The 23,513-nt window shown below is 42.2% G+C and overlaps 1 protein-coding gene across 4 annotated transcripts in view; it reads left to right on the forward strand.

Annotated features, from left to right (window-relative positions):
• Window positions 1–23,513, forward strand: part of cntnap2a (contactin associated protein 2a) — a 318,658-nt gene that overhangs the window by 149,262 nt on the left and 145,883 nt on the right. For all 4 annotated transcript variants that reach the window (XM_034572776.1, XM_034572777.1, XM_034572778.1 and 1 more), the window contains exons 3-4: window positions 11–204; window positions 18,397–18,544. In XM_034572776.1, the coding sequence (XP_034428667.1) occupies window positions 11–204; window positions 18,397–18,544 (342 nt within the window). The remainder of the gene's footprint in view (window positions 1–10; window positions 205–18,396; window positions 18,545–23,513) is intronic.

Here is a 23,513-nt window from a genome sequence, read left to right on the forward strand (position 1 = left end):
CACCCTGCAGGTGCCGGTGGCTGGTCACCTCTGGACAGTGACCATTACCAGTGGCTGCAGGTGGACCTGGGCTCCAGGAAGCAGGTGAGCGCCATAGCAACGCAGGGTCGCTACAGCAGCTCTGATTGGACGACGCGGTACCGTCTCCTCTACAGTGACACAGGACGAAACTGGAAACCGTATCACCAAGATGGCAATATTTGGGTGAGTGCACAAGAAATAGGTCTGTTTATTGTGTGTGTGTGTGTGAGTGAAAGTAGAAGCTGTTTGCGTGCATTGCTCTGAAAATACTCGGCCCTGTATCTATTTGTTATTTACCGTGTTAATGATTTTCTCTAAACTAATTAATGTGCGATTTTGAGATGTAGGTGTCAAAAGGGATGGTCAGAAAGGAAATATTTTAATGATGATAGAAGAGGGACTCAAACGACCCTCCGCTGTTATTACAAAATTAATAGAATCTTTTCTTGTCCTCATTATACAAATGTGAAGTCCTCCTTTCACCCTCACAGAACCAGAAGCAGAAAACCTTGTGTAGAAGGAAAGCACATGTAACATCTCAGCCACACATTCTATTCAAGCAATGATGGGTTCAAGACAGTTAAAGGACAACATGCGGGACTCTCTTTATCCTTTGACATCGTATGGATGTGATGTCTCTCTGGCTGTGTCGTCTGCATCTCTGGTTCCAAAACAACAGACATCCATCACCTCACTGTTTGTAAGCACTTCAGTCGGGGCATCTCAGAATCCATGATCATTAGCTAATGGGTTAATGGCCCACACTATTCACCGCTTCAGCTTGGCGGAGGGCTTCAGGTGATAACAGATGGGCTCTCAGCTCGAGGAGAGGAGAGAAGAAGAATAGGCCTGTCATGAATAACATTGATACACCAAGCTCAGCAGAAATCTAAGACATGGGAGATGAGGGGAGGGGCTGTTTTCATGTTTGTCTCTGACAGTGGACTCAGACAGGTTTTTTTTTTTTTTTTACCCAGTCCATCAGATTCTCATCTGCTTGAAGAATCTGTGTAGAAAATGGCCCCGGACATTGCCAAACCCTCAGGGTATTGTCTACTGCAGTAGACCATTAGTTACTCATTGACAACGTTGTCAGTGACAGCCCACGTTTAATTAACATCATTATGTTGTGGATGTATCAGGTTTTGCAAAAAAGTCAAAACAAAACAAAGAGGATATGAAAATGCAATGAGGATGCAGCAAAAATGAGAAAAACGACTTGTTTAACTGTTAAAGTACAAGACAGAATGCTGTTTATTTGTATTTAATTTAATTTATCCTTTATTCATCTGATTTAATCAGGAAGTCCTAGTATTTTATTACAGGGATCACACTAAAAATGACAGTTTTTTTAAATGTAAAAAACTTTTTGCATTGAGTCCAGGAGTCATTTTCTCCTTTTCAAACTACAAAGGAAAAACATTCACCCTTTTATAACAGTTTTACAACATTTGTTTTTTATTCATTTTCATCACTTTACTTTCCCAGTAAACTGCATCATTTTGCTGCTGTTTAATTAACCCTTGCTTTTTCAGTGAAGCATTGTCCCTTTGGATATTGTTTTACCAAAATTAATTCAGAATAACTCCTATACACCTGGAATCCAACTTCCACCACCTACAGATGCCTGTTTCTTTTCTTCCTCTTGACTCTTGACTTCCTCAAACTTGAAAAATGCCTACATTACAAATGTTGTGTCGTTTGTCACCACAATTGCATCACAACTGTGCAAGTTAGTCACAAAACTACAGTTGTGTTGCTCAGAGCAACATGAGGGGGTTGAGGGGTTTGAAGGGTTTTGACCGATGAGGCCTGAGTACTCAGTAATAATCTAATGACTACTGAGTATTAATGGTGTGGAACATCAACATGTTGATGGGCGTTGTTACTGGTGTGAGCTCCAGGCTCTCTAGTTAAGTGTGTTTTCAGTTTCGCGAATTTGCACAGTGTTTGTTTTTTCCATGTGTGGGTTTTCCGTCTGTGGGTTTTCAGCTCTGCATCAAGCCCCAAACAGCTTCATCATTATTCTTCTAGGACTGGTCCTGGTGACAAATATGGATCTTTTACAGATGAAAGTAAATTAAGCCTTAGTCTTTGTGGGCTGCATCATAATTGTTTGCTGATTATCATTTATGCTGAAGGGTTTTCCTTCTGCCATTAACCCTGATTCATTGCCTCTAATATTTCTGCAAATACTCCAAAACACATTCATCTCTCGGGTGTTTTTGTTGCTACCTCAGACAGTTTTTTCTCTTCCAGTTTTGCCTAGTTGTACGACATATATATTGCTTTTTAATGTATCACCAGTGTAATTCAAAATACTGTGCATGTAAACAAATATAGAGCCAATAATTTAAGGCCGGGCATATACCATCAATAAGCCCCTAGAGTAACAAGCAAAAACTAGAGCCATTCGTTTCTCTCTGTCTCTTGTTTTATTTAGGTCCATTTCAACCCTTCTCCCTTCTCCCTACCCCTCAGCCCTTCCCCTCCGTGTTGTGCGTTCACACGTAGGGTTAGTGTGTCCTAATCCATGTTAAAATGGAGGGGGAGGGCCAAGTGTTCAGGCTTTACAGCCTTCAAAACCCCGGCAAGCCGGGAGAGAGACCCACACATGTAGTATTTTCCCCATTAATAAGGATTTAAAAATTACGATAATAATTATAATATATTGTTTCAATGTGTTATGGTCATTTTTTATACCACAACCTTTAGAAACAAGGGGTGAAATGGGATTGGGCCTTAGAGGAGACTTTGGGATACAGGCGATCTACATGAGTGCATGCAAACACACAAACACACACACACACACAATGTGCCTCTCGATGGGTTTAGACCTTTCTTGTTTGAGTTCAAATGTGTATTAGTGGTGATAATATCGGAGCTATCAGCGCTATTGATCAGAGGAATGGTGAGAATGGTTGGGTGCTGAAACCAACTTACTAACACATGCACATGCACACACACACACACACACACACACACACACACACACACACACACACACACAAACACACATCCACACGCACAGACTCATTCACTGCTACCATCAGGCCCTGTTTCGGCCCATTCAATCACACTTCTCTCAGTCCCATTCGCCGCTGGATGAGGTTCACACAGCGATCCCCAGAGAGAGAACCACCTGTCCTGCACTCTTATGCATGAAGATTCAATTCAGGAACCTTCTGCCACCAATCAGCGCCTGCCGTTACCCCGCACTGATCATTTAACCCTTTCGCTGCCGAACTGAATAAACGACCTTCGGTTAAAGCGAGTGTGGCGATGCTAGCAGTACTGCCGTGCCTGTGATTCACAGGCACCTGGTATGTGCAGTATTGATTTTGTGAAAAATAAGGTGTCATGCCTTGCACTTCAGAGGAGACACCGTGACACTGATACATTTGTGTAATCATAGCTGCATTGCAGAGGACAGAGGCTGTTACAATAACCACTCTGATAGGGGAACACTCAGTGGCTGTAATGGAAAATGCAGTGGATTTATGTATACATATTATATTATTGAGTTTTTATTTAATTACAATAGAGTGTGCTATACGTAGAGCAATGTGTGGATTAGCAGGTCCATCATGTTTGTATCTTGTGTTTTACTGAGATGCTCAAGAATGCATATGCACACACCTGGGCACAGGGGTGATGGGATACACAGTCCTCCTGCAGAGGTCAGAGTCCTGCATGGGTACAGTTTTGCAAACCTTAAGCTCAGTACCGGACCAGACTAAAGTCAAATCAGTACCTGCCCGGACCTGTTGACATATGACCCTTGACCCGACCTGTCACCCGTGACTAAATCCACTTGCTACGTACACTCACACCAACGGAGTTGTGGCCTCCTTGTTCTCCTGTTTTGGTGGATGAGTTGTGTTTTTGGAAAAGTATCTGTGAATTCTTGCAGCACATGCACTCGTCAATGTGCTTCTTCAGCGATGAGGTTCCTTTAGATTGCAGCTATCAAAAGCAAATTCTTTTCGGCACTTTTAAAATCAGCAAAGCCACTATTCAGAATCTTAATGTGATTTATTGCGATGCACTAGCTAGTTTGATGTCGTCTGTTGACAGTTTTCTTGGCGGAAGTGAAGGGGTCACAGGTGGTGTTGTAGACTTCCTCAATGAAACAAATCCTTGCTGCTGACTCAGCTTCGTTTAGGCAGATTTAGATGCAAAACATATTGCACAATCATTTTAATTTCTTAAGAAGTCAGCCGCTGACCGCACGCATTTATTTCATTTGTACCGGTGCCGACACCGGTACAAATGAAATTTAAATGAATTTAAATAGTTTTTACTCCTTACACAACTTCTTTTCTTTTTATCTGTCAGACTCTGGAGAGGTGTGGAATAGTAGGTGGCTGTAATACACTCTAAAAAGTAGGAATATGCCTAAAGAAAAGAAGAGGGAAAGCAAGAAAATATTACAAATCCAGATTTACAAATGTTTTTAGAGGGGAAAAATGCATCTTTTATATTATATCTCTGTTATTATTGATATAATATGACTTAATGTAAAGCACTGAGGCAAAACTGTGTTTGTTTACCATTAGAAATCTACAGGGCACTTTACAAATCTTAATTTTTTTGTTTGCCAACTTGCTCTCTGGCAATTAATGGGGGGAAAAATATGCTCCCTCAGTTAAGTATCACTCATTAAATGGTGACAGCTGCAAATACAAAATGTCATCTGTTTTAAAATTTGCAGCACCAATGAGGAGTTACAATTTATCATCAAAATGCAAGTCTTGGAAACCTTTCAAGTGATCATCTTAACATCTTTTTTTTCCAGTGAAACTGTCAGAGTTTGATACCACAGTGCTTTCTGCTCTTTGACGAGTGTCTCGGAGGAAACATTAAAAGCTAATTGTGGTGTGTTGTCAATTCTGTGAAAGCACAGGAAAGAAAGCTCTGTCTGTCTGATTACACATTAAAACTCAATTATCTTAACAAAAATGTTCACTTACATTTTTACTCCCACCCACTTGCTTCTGAAAACTGCTTCTGATAATGCCAGCAGGCCCATGCTCTCTCACATTGTCAGATTCTCTTTATGAATGTGGATGAGACGCTTGAAGCTGCAAGTACAGCAGGTCAGTTGACAGCAATGTATGTACCTAATAAACTGGAACAGCCGCGGCCGTAACTCTCTCTTGATACCAGATCAAACAGGGACACGTTAATAATGGTTTCTCACTGAACCGGTGAAAAATAGCCCTATACGTGATTTTTGGTCCTGGAACAATTCTCAAACTTGGCATAAGTTACTGCCGCTCTCAAATTTCCACCACGAGGCTCTTCACTGGATGTACACAGCTCAGGGTTGGATTGCAGTCAGATCATTTATGTGTCAGCTCGAAGCAGAGGAGGGAATTTACCCAAGATGCACTGAGGACATTTCAGATACATTTAGCGACTACATTTACATGGACAGCAATATTATGACTGCTGACCTGTTTACCTGATACAGAGCATAGTCGGATTATGACTCGCGTCAACATGATCTCCTACTACTTCCTTTTTAAATGTGTTTCATTCCTTTGCATGTGTCGTCAGCCAGTTAAATGCTGTAAAAATACTGCAATAAAGAGGTACACATGTCTACATAATGCGACTAAGATCAGAATAATCCACATATCTTAATTCAGCTGTCGTTATTTATGTTAAAATAATCCGAAAATGTCAGTGAATTAATCAGATTGTCATATTAATGGGGATAATATTGGAATATTGGCATCCACGTAAACATGTCTACTTACATCACATTCCAAGGTGGTCTGGGATGCAGCTGTTAATCTATTTCAATGTCCCTCAATTCCATTGACGTTCATAGAGCTTAAAGAAGAAAGACTGCCTACTTACCTGACGTCCTCTGGCTCAATCAACTGAAAATATTTTTACACTTCTCAGTGTTTCCCAGACATTTGAAACTCAACTGAATTGGCACCACTTGAAAAGGGGGGCTTCTTGAATCACACTGTGGCTTCCGAAAGAAGACAGCTGCAAGAGGAAAAGGAGTAAAAAGAAAATCTCTGATGAGGATGTGTTTCGTAAAAAGCTCCAGCAAAAAGAAATACAATTTCAATCCCAGGCAATTGTATCAAGTAATTTTGGAGTTCCGCAAAACGTTTGACAGATATATCGAATCAGAAACGGCAGCAAGCTCTTCTGTGCTGATAGACTCCAGAATGACAGCTTGACTTCATGTTTACCCCTCTCCTTACATTTCTGCCAAATGGCAAAACTTCACAAAGCTATTTTAGTTGTTCTTCAGCTACATGGTCTCTGGTATTTACAGATTGAATAGTGTCGGAGTTTTGCTAAAAAAGGGACAGGGAGTGTGATGACGTAACGCTGTGGGGATCGCACCGCTCTCACCTGAAGGGCTCGGGGGCTTTTTTACTCCTCTCCCACCGCTGCAGTCTTTACATAAACTCAGACTAATCAAAGGTGCATGTGTGCCCAATTGTATTCTCGCGCTCGCCTCGAGTGTAGGTGCGAATCAAGGTGTGCGCATGTGTTTCCTCCGGAGAGGGAAGAGCTGCTCGGCTGTGGTTCGTCATGTAAATGAATGGTGAAGTGTCTGTGTCTCGGTGGTACGGACTAATTCTGTTTCGGGAGCTGCCAAGCACGCCCTGATAAATCCTGCACCTGGATTTATACGCCAATGAACTCCATCTCTCTCTCTGTCTCTCTCTCTCTCTCTCTCTCTACCTTTCTCTGCACGTCAGTCTGATATTAATTCCACATTTCTTTGTCTGGGTGTTGCTAAGTGCCGCCGAGTTGCCTCAGTTGTCTAAGACCAACGGGCGGATGAATGAGTTCGATTTAGGGCTGAGAAAAACAAGTGGAAGAAAGCAACGCAATAAGCAGTCAACTGGTGATTTATTGGAACAAAAGTGTGAAAGAAGATGATATCATCAGTGATTTGCCTGATGCCCCTTTGCCACGTGAAGACGTTTGGAAAAAGAGCCAGTGTCTCTAGTCAGTGAGTCAGTGTCACTACGAATTCACAGCTAAAGGTAGGGTTGGTCATTTGTTTGGGTTGGCGGCTGTGGCTCAGGAGATGGAGCAGGTTGTTCACTAACCTGAACATCGGCAGTTCGATCCCATTTCGCATGCTAAAGTTCAACGTGTGAATGATCTATGATAGACAAGTGCTGCACATAGATGTACTGAATGACTGTGTGTGTGTGTGAATGGCAAAACTGTACTGTAAAGTGCTTTAAATAACTCTATTCCAGCCACATGATTGGTTCGACCGCGGCGCTATGCTCATTATCATTGGCTGTTTGCGTTGTCTGTCAAAATATGGATGGAATGGGTTCTTTCGAAGTTGTATTCACCATGTCTTATATTTCTACAGAGGAAAAGTTACATCGCGATAATTGTCTTCATCGTTTTATTTCGCCCAGCCCTAGTTTAATTCCAAAATACACATTCTAGAAGTGCATCGGACTGTTTGAAGTAGTTTGCTTCCTGATCCAGCAGAGTGCATTCACTACCAGCATGACCTATTGTATGCCCTCTTGAGCTATCAGCAAAGTAAGCCAGTGCCAAGTGTTCATCCTCAGCTGACTTGTGCAGGAGGGAGTATTTGGAATATATATTCGAACGAACTATGCGTCATGTCAAATTTGTTCAAACTTGATTTTTAGAAAAAGTTACATCCCTATCTGTCACTAACCGACCCGCCTGCCTGTCCGCACCCTGCCCGTGCTCCCTGTGTGCATGACCAGAGTCTTCACAAGCCGGAGAGACGAACACCGCTGAAGAAGAGACGATGGCTAGTTACGGAAAAATCTTTGACGAGAGGGCTGATGGGAGCGGCTGTGATGTATTGTTTGCATATTGTAGCTGTTCCAGGATTACCAACCATAGCTTTAAAAGGTTTCATGAAAACAATACACGAAACATTGAGACCTGAAATGTAAAATATATCCCAAACTGAATATAATCAAGCAGAGTTTCCAAAGCTGTAAATGTATTTACGTCCCGCTTCTGCTTTCCACTTTTGATGGATTGGAACTTGGTTTATTTGTCTGCAATATTTCACAATCCTGAAAAAAAAAAGCTTTTACGTTTTTTTTTCCACTTAAAACTTAACTCGTCCTCCATGTTGTTTGCATCTGATTAAATACCGAAATCGAGTGCCTCGTACATTTCCATTCCTTGTGGGTGATTCTTTTATCTAGAGGGACTAACATTAGGAGGAAGGGGAGGAAGGCGAGTGTGCATTAGTGAAAGAAACAGCATTAAAGCAAAGGGAGCTGGTGTTGAATTTAAAAAGTCTTGGGCTACAGTCTTTACATATTAGAACAACAGACTGGTTTAACAAGTATTTCACAAAGCAGTTTGAGGACGACTGCTGTTAAGTAGCCTCAAATATTTAAATGACACCATTTCATTACAGTATATAGAAATCTTTTAAAACTTCCAATATTCTGACCAAACCTTTTATGCACAGAAGTGCTATGGCAGGGTAAGCAAGGCAGGAAATTACCTGAGACTCCAAGCGGAGAGGGGACCTCAGAGAGAGGCTGATATATATGATCAGCGATGTTCATGAGATTGCAATTTAATATTCGAAGTTTGGTTGAAGAATATTTAAATGCATGTGTAAAATATGTTTGAGATAGTGGAGGGGGTTTGCAATTAAACTTAACTTCATGGTTTTGTTGGGTTTAGTTCGATGTAGGGCCCTCCATATCTCTCTTACCTGGGGCCCCTGACCTGAGCTCCATAGGAAGTCAGTTTTTCTGCCCAAACCCGACTCAAACCTGATGTCTTCCCTGGTTACAGGCATGTGCATTGTAAAAAATCAAGTAGTAGCCCAGCCAACGTGACTGAACCCGACCTGAACCTGTCAAACATGTTTTCAGAACCTGTCAAGACAGGGCTTGGGTCAGTTATCCACACTCTAAACATGGCCACATGCTCAGCATTAGCGCTTCTGTATGAGTGGTGCCTCACAATAAACACCCTCCCTGTCATCATTGAAATAGATGCACCACATAAGGGAAACACTTCCTTCAAAAGATTAGAGAATGTGTTTTTTACCAATAAAACAAGAGCAGCCCACAGTATTTATTGTTCTGGAGATAAGAGTCTATCTCAAAACATAAAGATGTGTAAAAAGACTGGAGTCAAGCCGCACAGAGAGGCAGTCAGCTTCCACCAAGCAAAGAGCAACTGGTGCCAGATGATTGTAAATCACATCCAATCATATTCATTTCTATCACAGGATATATGATCATTCGACATTAATGAAAGACCCTTAAGAGTTTTTGCATTAATTTGTGTTGTGATGTGTATTTGTATTAACTTGTTACGACTCGTATTGACACATCAGCACATGCATTGCTAAGAGAGGCAATCAGGCAACCTGCATGCACGGATTCACTGTATATTGACTGCTGCTGCTGACTAATTGCCATCGGCCATTGTAAGTTAATGATAACATCCAGCATTAAAGTCCAAAATGTTTGAATTGGACTAATCAGACCACAGAGGAACGGGCTGCTCTCGGTCACAGACATTTCGCGGCTCCTCTCCATTTCCACATCGATATGAGGTCCCTTCTGACTCTCGTCTCTGTATCTTGATCTTCGGCTGGGACTTCAAATGACTTGAATATCAGCCTCTTTAATGTCACGTCTCTTCATTCGAGATAAGAGCTGTGTGGGAATTAAGAAATAGCTGAGTGCGAATAACAAGGATGATGGATTAAAATAGACGAGGAGGACACATCCCGGTGGGTCATGGCAGTCTCCTGCGGTAGAACTTAAGTGGCTGCCATGAAATTTCAACATCACTGTCATGAACACGATTATTGTGTGAGGTGTGTGACAGTGAGCGAGACAAGGCGCGAAAAAGATTAATGAAATCACACCTTTGTCACGGTTGTCATTGCACTTTCTGTGGTCGCCATTTTGGATACACGCCCCACAGACGGAGCCACTGGAGAACTTACTTTTTCACCGCTTGCTTTTCTAACAAGATTGTTTTGAGTGACGTCTGTCTTAATCATTCTTGAAGAGCCGTACTTGCCTCTTTCCAAATGGTTCTTGCGGGTCCTGCAGCTCGTGTCAAAGCTCTCGGCGAGTGGGCGGCGTGATGCACGAAGAGTCCAACATGGATGTGTGGGAAAAAACGCCGGCCCCCTCTGACGCCATGTCAAAGAACACATATTCACTCACACATAATGAGTCTGGAGAATGTTAGCAGGTGCAGACGCACGCACACACATACAGTATATACACACACACACACACACACACACACACACACACACACACAAACACATGCAGCTCCATGTAGTGTGTGAGGTTTTATAGCAGAGCCGTGCAGGCAGTCTTCACTCCATCAGCGCAGGTCTCTGGTGAGCATAGGGGAGAGAAGGTGCCAAATGTTCACAGCCTGAGTAATGGGCTCTTAAAACTCTTTTCTCTCCGTGTGTGCGTGTGTGCGTGCGTGCGTGTGGCTGGTGTATGTCTGTCCGTCTGCAAAATTTAACTCAGTGCATGGAAATGTTTTGTACACCAGCAGGTTCTTTCTTTTGATTGCTCCACAGTTATTAATGAGCCAAATGGAAGTGCATCACAAATATATTCGCAAGAACGGCTCTGCAAGTGTTTCTCGTTTTCCCCACAGTAAATGTGTGTGAAGCAAGGGAAAATATTCTAGTTTCCTTCTGTGACCTGCTGTGTGTGAGCTCCTTTTCGCGGGTGAGGACAGTGAATGAGAGACTGAACTCGACCAGGAACACATGGCTATGACGCACACAAAAAGGGATATGATAATGTTCCAGGCCCATTAGAATAACATTGAGAACAGTGAAGGCACCTTGCCTCCACGAATGAAATACAATGCAATACACTTCAAATATAATGTATTCATTAAAGTGTGTGATGTGCATAAAAGCACAGAGAAAATGACAGATATACAGTAAATGGTTACAATGCAACACTTTCCTCAAATGGTGGAAGATGCTGGAAATGAAGAAAAAAGGTGGAAAACACATGATATAAGCTGTGATAGACTATATTAAATCAGTGGATACATACAGATATAGGAAGATAAGCATGATATTAAATATAACATTAATTCTACTAGTAATTACCTCGGCCAAGGAGGTTATGTTTGCACCTCTGTCCATTTGTTTGTTGGTTGGTTTGTAGGCGAGATTATGCAAAAGATGAAACAACCCATTATATTTTTTTCTCTTTCTTTAATACTGCTTATATAATATATAATCAACATTTTCACAAATTTTCCTAACGAATAAGTCATACATCCTGATGAAAATAATCAGGCACGTTCAGGGAACTGATATCTCTGAGTGTGTGAAAGTTGGTGCAGCTTGATTGGATTTAAAGGGAGCTAATGGGCCTTTGAGGTATCTGCCAATCCACTGATGGTGAAGACACGTTTTCTCAGAGTAAAACTCATGGCTCCTGATGGAAAAATATTGTCAGCCATATTTAGGATGTTTATTGTTGATGAGTGTGTGCAATCGGGTGTCGATTTCAATAAAAATCCAGATCAAGTGAATTTAAGTGTGGTTTCAAAAGGGGGATTATTGGGCCTTAGCGGATTTATAGGCTCTACTGAGTACCATTCTAGTTATTAACAAGAAACCGACCGAAAGAGGAGACAATCAAGAATAGGCTAGATACAAGAAACAAATGATAATAGAAGACATTGCAGGATACAGCTCAGATGGAGTTCTTCGTTCGTTCTGTGGCTGTGAGCACAAATCACAACCTATCTAGTCTCTGCCTGCAGCACGACGAGGTTGTGGTCTCCGCCCCGAGTGGGTGGCTTGATTGACTGTGAATTTTAATTTAGTCAAGAAAACGCTAGCCAGAGGAGATGTGGAATCTCTCCCAGTGTGGCAACTTTTTTTGTGTTCGATAAGGCCAGTTCTCGAGCTCTGCTGTGTTTTAGCGACATATAGTTCAAGACGAGGGAGGTGAATAACCACCATCCCCAACACGCACACTCTCTATCTAAAGATCCATGACTTACATTTGGCGTTACTACACTTTGACCTATTTTCTTGGCACAAGAAAGTCACATACAAACACCATGACCACCCACAGGGCCTCAGAAACACACATTTCTCTATGGCCCATCTGTTTTGTCCCGCACACTTGTCGATAAAAACAAAAGACCAGACGAGGCTGGACTGATTTCCCCTGCTTCTGTTAGGAAGGAACACACACACACAAATCCTCACTTACACACACACACCGACCCGGTTTCTGGGCTCGTCTAACAAAGGGTCCAGCAGCAACAAGCAAACGCCAGAAAAAGGCTTTCACTTGTTGTTTCTCAGTATCTGGAGATCTGTTCTCTGGAAACGCCTGTCTCTGGCTGTCAAGGCACAGACGTACACACACACACACATGCATGCACACCGACATGCACTTGCACTCAAATAGATAGATTCTCGCTGTCACACAAACAGACACACAGACAGAAATGACAGATTCACATTCCGGAAATGGAAAACATGCAACCAGGGAGAATAAGTAAGTGAGGAGGCAGGGGGAAGGAGGGGATTGCTCCTGAGCCAGTAAATAACGGGTGTATATTTACGTGTGTTGACTGCATGAATGTGTGTTTGCATCAGCATGCTCTTACACCCTGTGTGTGTGTGTGTGTGTGTGTGTGTGTGTGTGTGTGTGTGTGAACATGTGTATTTCACGCAAACGGCGAGCGATGTGTGTGCATGTGTGTGTGACACAGAGCAGACCACCGGGGTATTTGTTGACCAGCTGTAGTAAAGTGATTAGCTTGTTCCTTCATGAGTGACAGGAGCGCCGGCGTTCCAAATGCCCAACAAGGACACTGGCTGGCTCTCTGCTTCCCTCATTATTTTTGTTTTCCCAAGTCAGGCTCGTTCTCTCTCTCTTTCTCTCTGCCTGCATTTCCTTTCACTGATCTCAGAGATCGCGAGAACCATGGGACAGATCTGCAATGTTTTGATACAAGGTTAACAAACTTCTGCTCGTATTAAGTTTCACATCACAGAAAGTTCAGTTTTTAGTTTTCCCAAACTTTGTGCACATCCTCCTCACAGGGGTACGAAAAATAAGAGTAAATATTTTTTCGATTATGGTTCACGGAAGGATTCCCAAATGCACCATATTTTTGTTTTTGATTGAGTACAGCAGTGCATTTTAAAAGGGGTTTGATGTGCATCTAATATACACATCCAATTTAAATATTTTAGGCTTGTGGAGGGAAACACACAAATCCTTAAAACCATGCACGCACGCACACACACACACACACGCACACACACACACACTATTGATGTTTTCCTTAAACTCTCTGCCGCACCTCATCAACCAACAGACGAGACAGGACTGCTCAAACAACAAGCGTCATATGCACATTTAAACCGTGTTAGAGTTCACAGGTGGATGAGGCCTGAGCTGATCCACACGTCAGATTATTTCAGCCTGCTGCATGTTATAAAATATTAAAATGACCGAATGTGTACCGATCCAGCACTTGTAGAGAATATGCCAGTTCAACATCACATATTACATATTTGTTTCATCGATATCAGTGGCAGTGATTTCCCCTTAGCCTCGTCCTGTTGCAGTAATCAATCCTCACCGTGGCTCTTATCAAGCTTTTTTAAGCTATTTTCAAATGGAACCATTTCTTATTGCAGCGTATTGCAATCCACAGGAGACACAGCGTTAACAGTGCTGCTTTAATCGATCTCTTGATTCCACTGCAGATGCTGATAAAAAGTCTAGACTCTTACTTTCTGGATCTTTGAGAGAAGACCTTCAATCTCCAAACTTGTAACGTTCAGTTCAACTATCATGTGAAATCTGTTCACTTTATAATTCAAATTTGTCCTATGTCTGTGTGTATGGTATGTAATGAGTAGGAAATGTCTTGTGTCTTTTTATATGAATGTGTTCCTATGCACCTAGTGGGGGGGGCACTATAAATGTCATATCAGTGGAAATTACAATAAGGGCTTTCTATTCTATTCTTCTATTTAGTCTTTGGGGTCATTTTATATGAATGACATTTGGCATTAACTATGCTAATTTGCCATCATGCACGCTCGCTCAAATACAGCAACGTTGCATTCATTATGTTTAAACACGTCATTTACACACTTTTACGAAGATATCAAACATTTGTTAACGTGACATGTTAGTACAAACGAACAAATGTAGGAGAAATTTTGGATACTAATATGACCATGTTCTTGCCTGAGGCTCATTGTGCTGATTAACATGCAGTGTGGCTATCCTCAACCAAACTGTAAAACCTGACCTTAATCATAACCAGTTCATACTTAACCCTAATGTCAAATCACAGCTTACTCCTCACCAGAAATTAAATATTTTTTGGGCTTTGGTCCCGATGACGACTATTGGTCCCGACAAGGTCAGTGTTTATACCGGAAAAGGTCCCAAGGAGGCGAGAGAAAGGCACAGAAACACACACGCACAGTAAAAAAGCTGAAAGTTACCTCTGACACATTGTGGCCTTTGTTGCCCGTAAATTACCTCAGTGCTTGATTAAAGAAAAAGTCAAAGTGTCTAAGCTCTCAAATTGCCCAACACTTACTCATCCACACATAATCTGACACTAACGGTTACACATACACAACACATGCGGTGACACATTCACACACAAATTCCCACTCACTCATCGGCCTGCCGGTTAATGATTGGACTTTGGAGGGGAGGGAATTAAATGGTTGACTAGGCAGACTTTCGCGAGATGTTGGGCATCCACAAGTCTTTTCCACCTCTTCATCCCACTCCTCCTCCTCCTCCTCCTCTCTTCCCTATCCTGCCTCCTGCCTCACCATTCTGCATAGCAATGCCTTTTGAATTGAGCTGTTCATTCAGCCAAGCACAGATAAGTGCTGAATAGAGGGATGAACACAATAAAGAAATAAAAGAAGGAAGCTGGAAAAAGGGGAGAGGGGAGGGGGGCGACGAAGCTTTGGCGTGGAGACGAAAAATGGTTTTGTTCCCGCTCTCCCTCCTCCTTTCGCTCTCTCGCTTATACCTTGACAAGGGCAAGGAGACGAAAGTGTCAGGTGGACAAAAAGAAGTAAAGGCTTGTGCATCCGGCAGTGAGCCGAATACTCAGCAGATATACAGTCCTCGAAGTTTTATAGGATTGTGTTTGCAGCTATGTACAGTAATGAGCTTAAGGGTGATATCAGGCCTAACGCTTCTGAGAGGTTTAAATGGCACGGTGGTTTGCAGGTCTGTGTGCACAAATCCATATGGGCTTGCATGTGTGCATATGCTTTATGTGCTTCAGTCTTGTACCAAGGACCACTGGCGTTTCGCAAACAAAATGGTGAAGGACAAATAGGGGATACCAGAGTAGATGCATAAAAGGTGTGAGTGAGAAAATGGCTCCCATGCCCTGAATAGCCTTGGATGTGACATTAGACCGTATTAACCATAAGTGTCATCTCAATAGCTGGTGACAAAAGTGCAGTTCATAGACTCTATATACAGATAAACGACATGACAGCTGCACAAAGGTGACAAATCAAACCATCACATTTAAGTGAATGGAACATGGAGCAAAATATAAAGTCATACATATATTTTTCTCAAAGGTGGTTTCTGTCATTTTTTTGGAATTCAATCAAGTTTTCATTCCAGTCAATTTGGATTCATTAGTTATTTGATGATGTAAAACGTGGTGAGACGTCATGATTGACAGCTGAGACAGACTCATGATTGGTCGGTCACCTGTGTCCAGTGTACTTTGGCTTCATTTTTGCACATTGCCAGGGAGTTGAGACACATCGTCCATCTGTGTATACAGTCACTACTACAGTTGTGTAAATACTTTTATAAAACACAATTGGAGATGAATTAACTACAAACTGAATAGAATTTGACAAGGAAAAGAAATTGGATGCACAGCAGCTTGTGTTGTGAGCGATAACAAGGAAAGAAGGCTTCCTTTGATCCATGACTTAAAATGCCATTTTGGTTTTTATTAGTTATTTGATGCTATAAAACCAGGACTGACTCCTGATTGGTGGAGCGCAGTTCATCAGGACCTCGACAGCGTCTCTCCACTCCACGATTACTACTGTGCAGACTCTGGCTTCGATGTACGTCGATAGCACAAGGTGGCTGCACCCATACCAGGATAATTGAGCTCAATATTTGTAGTACTTGGAGATGTGTCATACGTCTTTGTAAACAGTTTATGCTGCAGTTTTGTGTGAATGTCCACAAAAACAGCACATCTGTCCTTTAGAAAGTCACTGAAAGGTTCAGGGTGTAAGATTCAGGTGAGTGGGATCTATTGGCAGAAATTGAATATAAAATAATTGTAGTGATGTTTTGACTAGTGTGTTTCATCTAAACTGAAGAAAACAATCTTGACTGTAAAATGGGCCCATTACATTTAAATACTTTATATTTACATCAGAAGTGGCTCCTTTTTACGGAGGCCGCCATGTTTTTTACAGTAGCCCAAACTGGACAAACTAAACACCTTGTGAGTTTTTATGACAACTGAAGGCTCCCACTGGTTCTCTTTTATGTTTGGAAGGGGAGGGTGAGGTGAGGGGTATTCAGCTGCAACATGCAACTTCACAACTAGTTGTCACTAAATCCTACACACTGAACCTTTAACCCGGATCTTCAGGACCCGTGCGCCTACAGAGAGCAGAAGTTAAAGAAAGCTGAAGGGCTCCCTGATGACTCATGTGGAGCAGGGTGAATTTGGAGCAGGGTGCTAATAAGAAAAAAAGAGGTGTGTTTGTGCGCTCAGTTAACCTTTCCTGGATAAATACAGATTAAAACTGAAAGTGAAGGGAGAGAGGAGAGGAGATAGGAGGAACCGTTCCCCTTGTGTCCACTCCCGCACTACAGTGGCTCTGAGCTGAGTGTGAACTCCTGACCATCTCCTGCTTTGCTGATAGCATATCTTCAGGGGTGCACATTTGGGTCACAGAGGAGTCGGCTTAAAGCACACTGTCTTGAGCTGGAGCGTTTTCCTCCCTCACTCATTCACTGCCCTGCCCACTTCATGTCTTATCTGGAATAACACATGGCATGTCTAGAGTCTTGCTCTTGTCTAGTTACCTGCTAGGCTATGCATGGTGTTCCTCCATAGCAGTCCGTGCCAACTCGTCTGTGTGTATGTGTAGAAGGAAACAGGGGGTGAGGGGTTATGGTGGGTATGTTTATTTCGGCGAGGAGGGGGAAATCACAGAAGTGTAAATAATGCAGGGGCTATGGTGAGGTGGATTAGTTGGCAGGTGGAGGTTCTCCGCATTGTGTGCAAAGTCAAGTGAAATAAGAGACATTAGGGGAGAGGAGGTAAGAGGGGAAGAGAGGTGAAGGGAGGTGTCAACATAACTTTGAAGTTTCTGTGACATTTTCTTAGATTAGAAGGAAGATTCAGCGACACATCTCCATCAATTTCATCATTTCATAGCTTCAGAGTGCTCTGTGGGGGAGAAGAGCAAAGAGCCTTTGGGCGCCTTAACTTTGCTGAACTTATACATACAAAACAAATCATCATAAATAAAGCACCATCATGTGTAGTCATATGTCTCCTTTAAATCACAATGAGAATGCAAGCCCTGCAGTCTCTGCAAAGTCGTCTCTGTAAAGATTTAGTTTAAGAACCATTAAATATAACTTGTTGTCCTTGGATTTGTGACATTTGATGTTGTTGGCTCATTGCCGGCAATAGTTACCTTGCTACCTTTCTAAAAGGTGCATGTAAGGAAGTGTATTGTGATATAAGACAACAGCCCTAGGTGTGATCGTCTGTCTTACACGGTTGTCTCTGTGTGTGTATGTGTGTGCATAGTTAAGTATGCAGCTCAACAGCCATTGGACCGTTATCTTACCTGCTTTGTACATATTAGTTTTGTTTGTAGACGATAAGTCAATTCGTATGTGCTGGACTTTCAGTCTCAGATGTGTAGAAGACGGCTCTAATACGACGAGGAAATCTAAACCTCATCAGTCACAAGCCGTGAATCCTCAGGGACCAACAAATCAGCCTAAATATGAAGTGATGTGATCAAAGAGAATATACTGTACCTGAATTTCAACTTCGATACAATTTCCTCTTCACACCCCCTGCAGCCAGGCTGTCTCGTGGAAGCCATATTAGATGTGTAGCCTGGTAATTATTTTGTATGTTTTGGGAGTGTGAACCTTTAGGGCAGAATATGGTGAGTGTAACAAAATACTAAGTCCCAAAGCTGTTTGTTTGACTGCGGGCTTGTGGCTTTGATGTATCTAATTTCAGTGTGTGTGTGTGTGTGTGTGTGACTGTGTGTGACTGTGTGTGACTGTGTGTGACTGTTTGTGTTCGCAGGCCTTCTCTGGGAACTCCAATTCGGAGAGCGCCGTTCGCCATGAGCTGCAGCAGGGAATCGTGGCTCGCTTCTTCCGGCTCGTCCCGCTGGACTGGAGCGAGGAGGGACGGATCGGCCTGCGCATAGAAGTCTACGGCTGCTCCTACTGTGAGTGGTGACAAACATACGCTCAGCGTGGACCACTTCATGGTGTAATATGCATCAATATTTATAATTACAGCTCCACAGGCAGAGAGCCTAATGACGGTTCGTCAGTCCAATAGTGTCACAGCAGGTTTCTTTCTTTATTACAAGCTACCTTTTTATAGCAATCAAACACAAACCCAGATTAAACACCTATCTTGACAAACAAAAACTCAATGTGCAGGAGTGTGCTGTGCAGTTATTGACAAACTCACACCGATACACTCACCCTGTCTCTCGCTGTCTCACAAACGTATCATCCAGGGAACTGACTCTCGCAGCCTTTTTTGCTCTCATCCAATTAAAGGCCGCCAAATTGATTTTGATAACAACTTCCAATTATGGCGCCGCATAAATTACAGTTATAAGTGACACACGTATATCCTTCAATCCGCAGATGCCGTTACACCATGTGCGGTGACTAGGAGAGCACATTTGCTTTCCAGTCAGTCAGTCGGTCGTCAGCCTTTTGATTATATGTCCCTTGTTTCACTTCCTTCACATAAAAGAAAAGTCATCAATGATAAAGATGATTAGATGTTCAACAGATGCCCCCCCACACACACACACACACACACACACACACACACACACACACCTACACACACACCTCACACAACTTCACTAAATGATTCACTTGATTTGAATTTAGCTGCTTTTGTGATTCCATAAAGAAAACTTATTAGAATCACTTGAACCTCTCACGGATTTGACTGTGGACCATGAAAACCGAATATAGAATATATTTAGCAGATATGCACGTTATTATTCAATGCCACATTTTCTCTGAAGCCACTTCAGCTGTGAGCGGCGCCGCGCAGGATCACTTCGATTGTGCAGTTTTTCCTGCTTTGAGAAAAGGACCATAATGGAGGCAGAGAAGATAGATTTTCAAACATCCACATCCTGCACACTGACAGACTAAGATAACTACGGACACTGATGCAGAAAAAGTTTTTCCACATTCTCTGTAAAGCATGACATGCAGGAAAAACTCAACAAGATACGTTTTCTGAGCTTTATAGAGAAATGTAGGGACGATCAATATCTTCCAGAACAGTCGAGCGGGCTGTCAAGCACCGGCAGTGTTGTGTGACATGTAAACAAAATTTGGCAGGACATCGTTACACACTGCATCTGATACTGCACAGCCAATACCTGCAAAGAATTTACCTAAACCAACAGAGAAAGTTGACAAACTGGGTTGTGTCCGAGTTTGCTTTTTAAAACTGATTGTCACTATTTGTCACTAACTTGCTATGTGTAAAAGTTACAGATACTTATTCTGCAGCTCATCCACAGACGTTTTGGTAGTCTTCAAACAACCTGCCAGGTACCCAGGCTCCTGCAAAGGGGTTTACTAAAGTACACTCTCCGCCAGCTGTAATTGCCATCTGAACGTGTGGAAGGTTCTTGAAAGGACAAAATCTCATCTCTTTCGATTTCCATTTCTTTTGATTATCAAGCAATTTATTTGGGTCATGGTGGTGTGCGTGCTGGTTCACTGTCACACTGTCATGGGATACCGGAGTAGAATAGAGGAGCAATAATTGTTATGCTTAGACCGTCTGCCTCCCCAAAATGACATTACAGGTCTGTTCTGGCAACATTCAGTTACATTATATTGTTAGGCTCCCACTAGTGGTTATAGTTATTATGACGGGAGCAAAGGAGGAAGTTAGATGGCTTTGAACAAAGATCCAGAGGGTACGGGTCATGGTGAAGACACACTGAGGGGCGTGTCATCTAAATGAACTGAGGTAATTCAGGAGGACGTTCAGTCTCAAAACCTTTGCACCATTTTGCTATAGTTTGGGCTAAACTCATTCCAGGTGACACCTCTACTGGCTTGTGAAGCGACCAAGAGGAGGGGGTCAAAAGTCGTGCAAATGAGGGTGAAATGTACCTGGCAGAGTCTCAGTGTGCCCCCCCCCCCCCAAAAAAAAAACAAAACAACCTCCAGTGAGCCAGTATGTTTACCTGCTCTGGATACATGTCTGTGGAGATCCCTCTCTTCTCTTGACCTCCAGGATTATGGATGAAAACTCAAATTAAATCCATTTTATCACACTATTGGATAACTGGCTCACCGACTCTCTTGAAATGTCCGCAGCCACAAGCAAGAGGGGCAAGGCAATGTTGGGCAATTTGTTCTCTGACATTGTCTCTTGTGCCCGACTGCAAATCTTGCTCTCATTTGCACAAAGTAGACATTTTTTTTAACTTTCGAAGCCTCCTCTTGGATCCCTTGGCACAAACCGGAGCCTGTTTTATGAAACTGATATTCACCGAAGTGTTTTCATTTCCATGTTTATTGGAACATGGTGACATTTGATTGTTTCATAAGCTTACCTGGTCCACTACGCTGCCGCTGGTGCACCCTGCATATTTGTTATTGTAACCATGACAACAAAGATCAGGTACGACGTGCAGGTGCTATTTCAGGAGAAGCTGTGCTTTTCTGGCTACGACAAAATGTCTGCTGTGGAAAAGATGTTATGACAGCTATCAGGATATAAAAGAGGGTCAAATAGAAAAATGTTTTTACAGAAAATGCATTAATTCTAATTTTATCTCTGCTTCAAAATCTGCACAACATACACGGCAGTGGAATGAGACGGAGTCAAAATAGGAATACATAATGAGTCGCTCTCTTTTCCGCCTTAACAGCATCTAATGCTGCTGAGACCTTGGATTTGATCATTTGATTAGAGAGACGGATCATTTTTATAAACTCTGTCTGAGGTTAACAATAACAGCTACAATTATGGGGTTTTTCTAGGCCTATATGTTGTCCACCCCCCCACCCAGGGCCTTAAAAGTCAGCAGCGATTTTTTAGAATCCGTTCAAAAACACACAGCAGGCAATGAAGGGACACTTATATAGGGGGGATGTGGTCATGTTTATGTTATTTTGTCCGCTAGAAGTAGCAGCAGTTCCATTTTAAATGCATAGCAATGTTTCTCACTTAAAATATGCACTTGTGCAGAAAACGGGGCTTTCTCCCTGCGTTTACTTTCTTGATCCGACCCCAAACACATCTGACATCTGGTTTGTACTGATATATATCTGTTGGCTTGGATTTTCTCTCCGTGTGAAAAGAAGCTGAATCTAGTTCATAAACCAGACCAGAGTAAATTAACTCGAAGTGTAACCCCCCCCCCCCTTAGAGTCAACTTGTACATTTTTCTCTTCTTTCTAATTCAAAGATGAAAGAGAGGAGAAGTACAGGGAAAGAAAGGAGGATGAAAAGAAAAAGAACAAAAAAGAAGTTGTAGGAGGAGAAGGAGGCAGATGTACTGTAGATGCTATGTTCCCAGAATAATCATCGAATGTTGGTTGTACAAGATAATTCTGGGTTGTACAAAAATTGAATGCGATACCCTAATCTGACTCGTATGGACTGTGGAATGAAAAGCTGTGTGTGTGTGTATGTGCCTCTGCCAGAGCTAGAGGCTATAAAGGAGTCATGATCCGCCGTGCTGCGTGGAATTTACATGCTCATTTCCATTTTGATTAACATAGGATCAACAGAAAATCAATTATTTCATAGATGAGTCAGGAAATGTAGTAGAGCCAGTATGTGCGAGAGAAAGGGGAGTCGGACGGAAACAGGGAGTGCAAATTAAATTTTCTGTACAAACTCAATCACCCTCATGCAAGTCGAATTTCAAAAGGAGGCAAGCATATCAAATCCGACTTCAACCTGTGGCCTATTTATGCCAACAGTACTCCAGATCTGTTGTCAGGATGATGTATCACCGTCATCTGTCGAGTCTTAGAAATGTACTTATGTAGATTTTGTTTATGGATAGCGTCTATCCCGGCAGTCGGACCGAGGCCAAACGCATAAATAGCTGAAAGAGGATTGTTGTCTTCAGGCTCATGGGTGCGATATGTATGAGGTAAAGGGAGGCGTGAATATAATATCACAGAGCAGTGCTGGGAGGAACACTTATATTCATTATGCGGTAATTGAGTGATTATTTGCTCATTTTTTTCATTCTATAACAAAAACAACGACAAGATTTACACCAAAGCATAGTGTTAAATCTAAAATTTGAATATTGGGTTCAACCAATCAAATATATTCAGTTTCCAGTTATATAAAGCAGGCAAATCCTTTCAAAGTTAAGCAAAGGTCGCTCATACTGCAAGTAACGTGCGTTTTTTCTTGCTCCCATCCAATTACTTTGCCGCCTGTGCAGTGAAACCTATGGCCGTGGATACAATTAAACACCAGCACTATTAAATGCCGGTTAACTGCACTTTCAGTTTGCCCCGCAGGTGGCAACTCGGTCGTGTCGCTGAAAATTGGCTGATTAGCAAAAAATAACGACCTGGACGCAAACAGTGATACATGTGTTTATAAGCAGGCTGATGTCAGACAGTTCAGTGTCTCGCTCATGACTCAGGGTACACAGACCTTAAGTGAACGCAGAGATAAAACCATTACTTTACCTTTTTTCTCTGGCTGTGCAGAACATCCATCCTCTTGTTGCTATGTAACAGCAGAATACAGCAATTATCGCTATTGATTATCAATTATCTGACACAGGAGTTGCATTTATTTTGAAATGAACCAATTCCTGGTTGCTATATTATCAAGGGCCTTTATTATCATGGGTCAAGTTGAATGTTCACAGTGGGAAATAACCCTCAGGCCACCAGGAAATACGGCGGAGCTCATAACCGCATAGGTAATAATTATTATTTCTTTCCCAAACTTCACTAAAGTATGGTCAACAGCCATTAAATTGTTTTATAGTTGCATTTTTCCACACCCACTGATTTTCTGGGGCTTTGACAGTGAAATCAGCCTCTAATTTCCATCCTCTGATAAATACTAACTGCCAGTTTCATCTATTTAAAGATTACATTGGCTCTCACATGCATCTGGGAATCTCGTTCACCCTCCTGCGCTTCACATCT

This window comes from Hippoglossus hippoglossus, chromosome 20 (genome assembly GCF_009819705.1).
Source record: "Hippoglossus hippoglossus isolate fHipHip1 chromosome 20, fHipHip1.pri, whole genome shotgun sequence".
Classification (NCBI taxonomy): domain Eukaryota; kingdom Metazoa; phylum Chordata; class Actinopteri; order Pleuronectiformes; family Pleuronectidae; genus Hippoglossus; species Hippoglossus hippoglossus.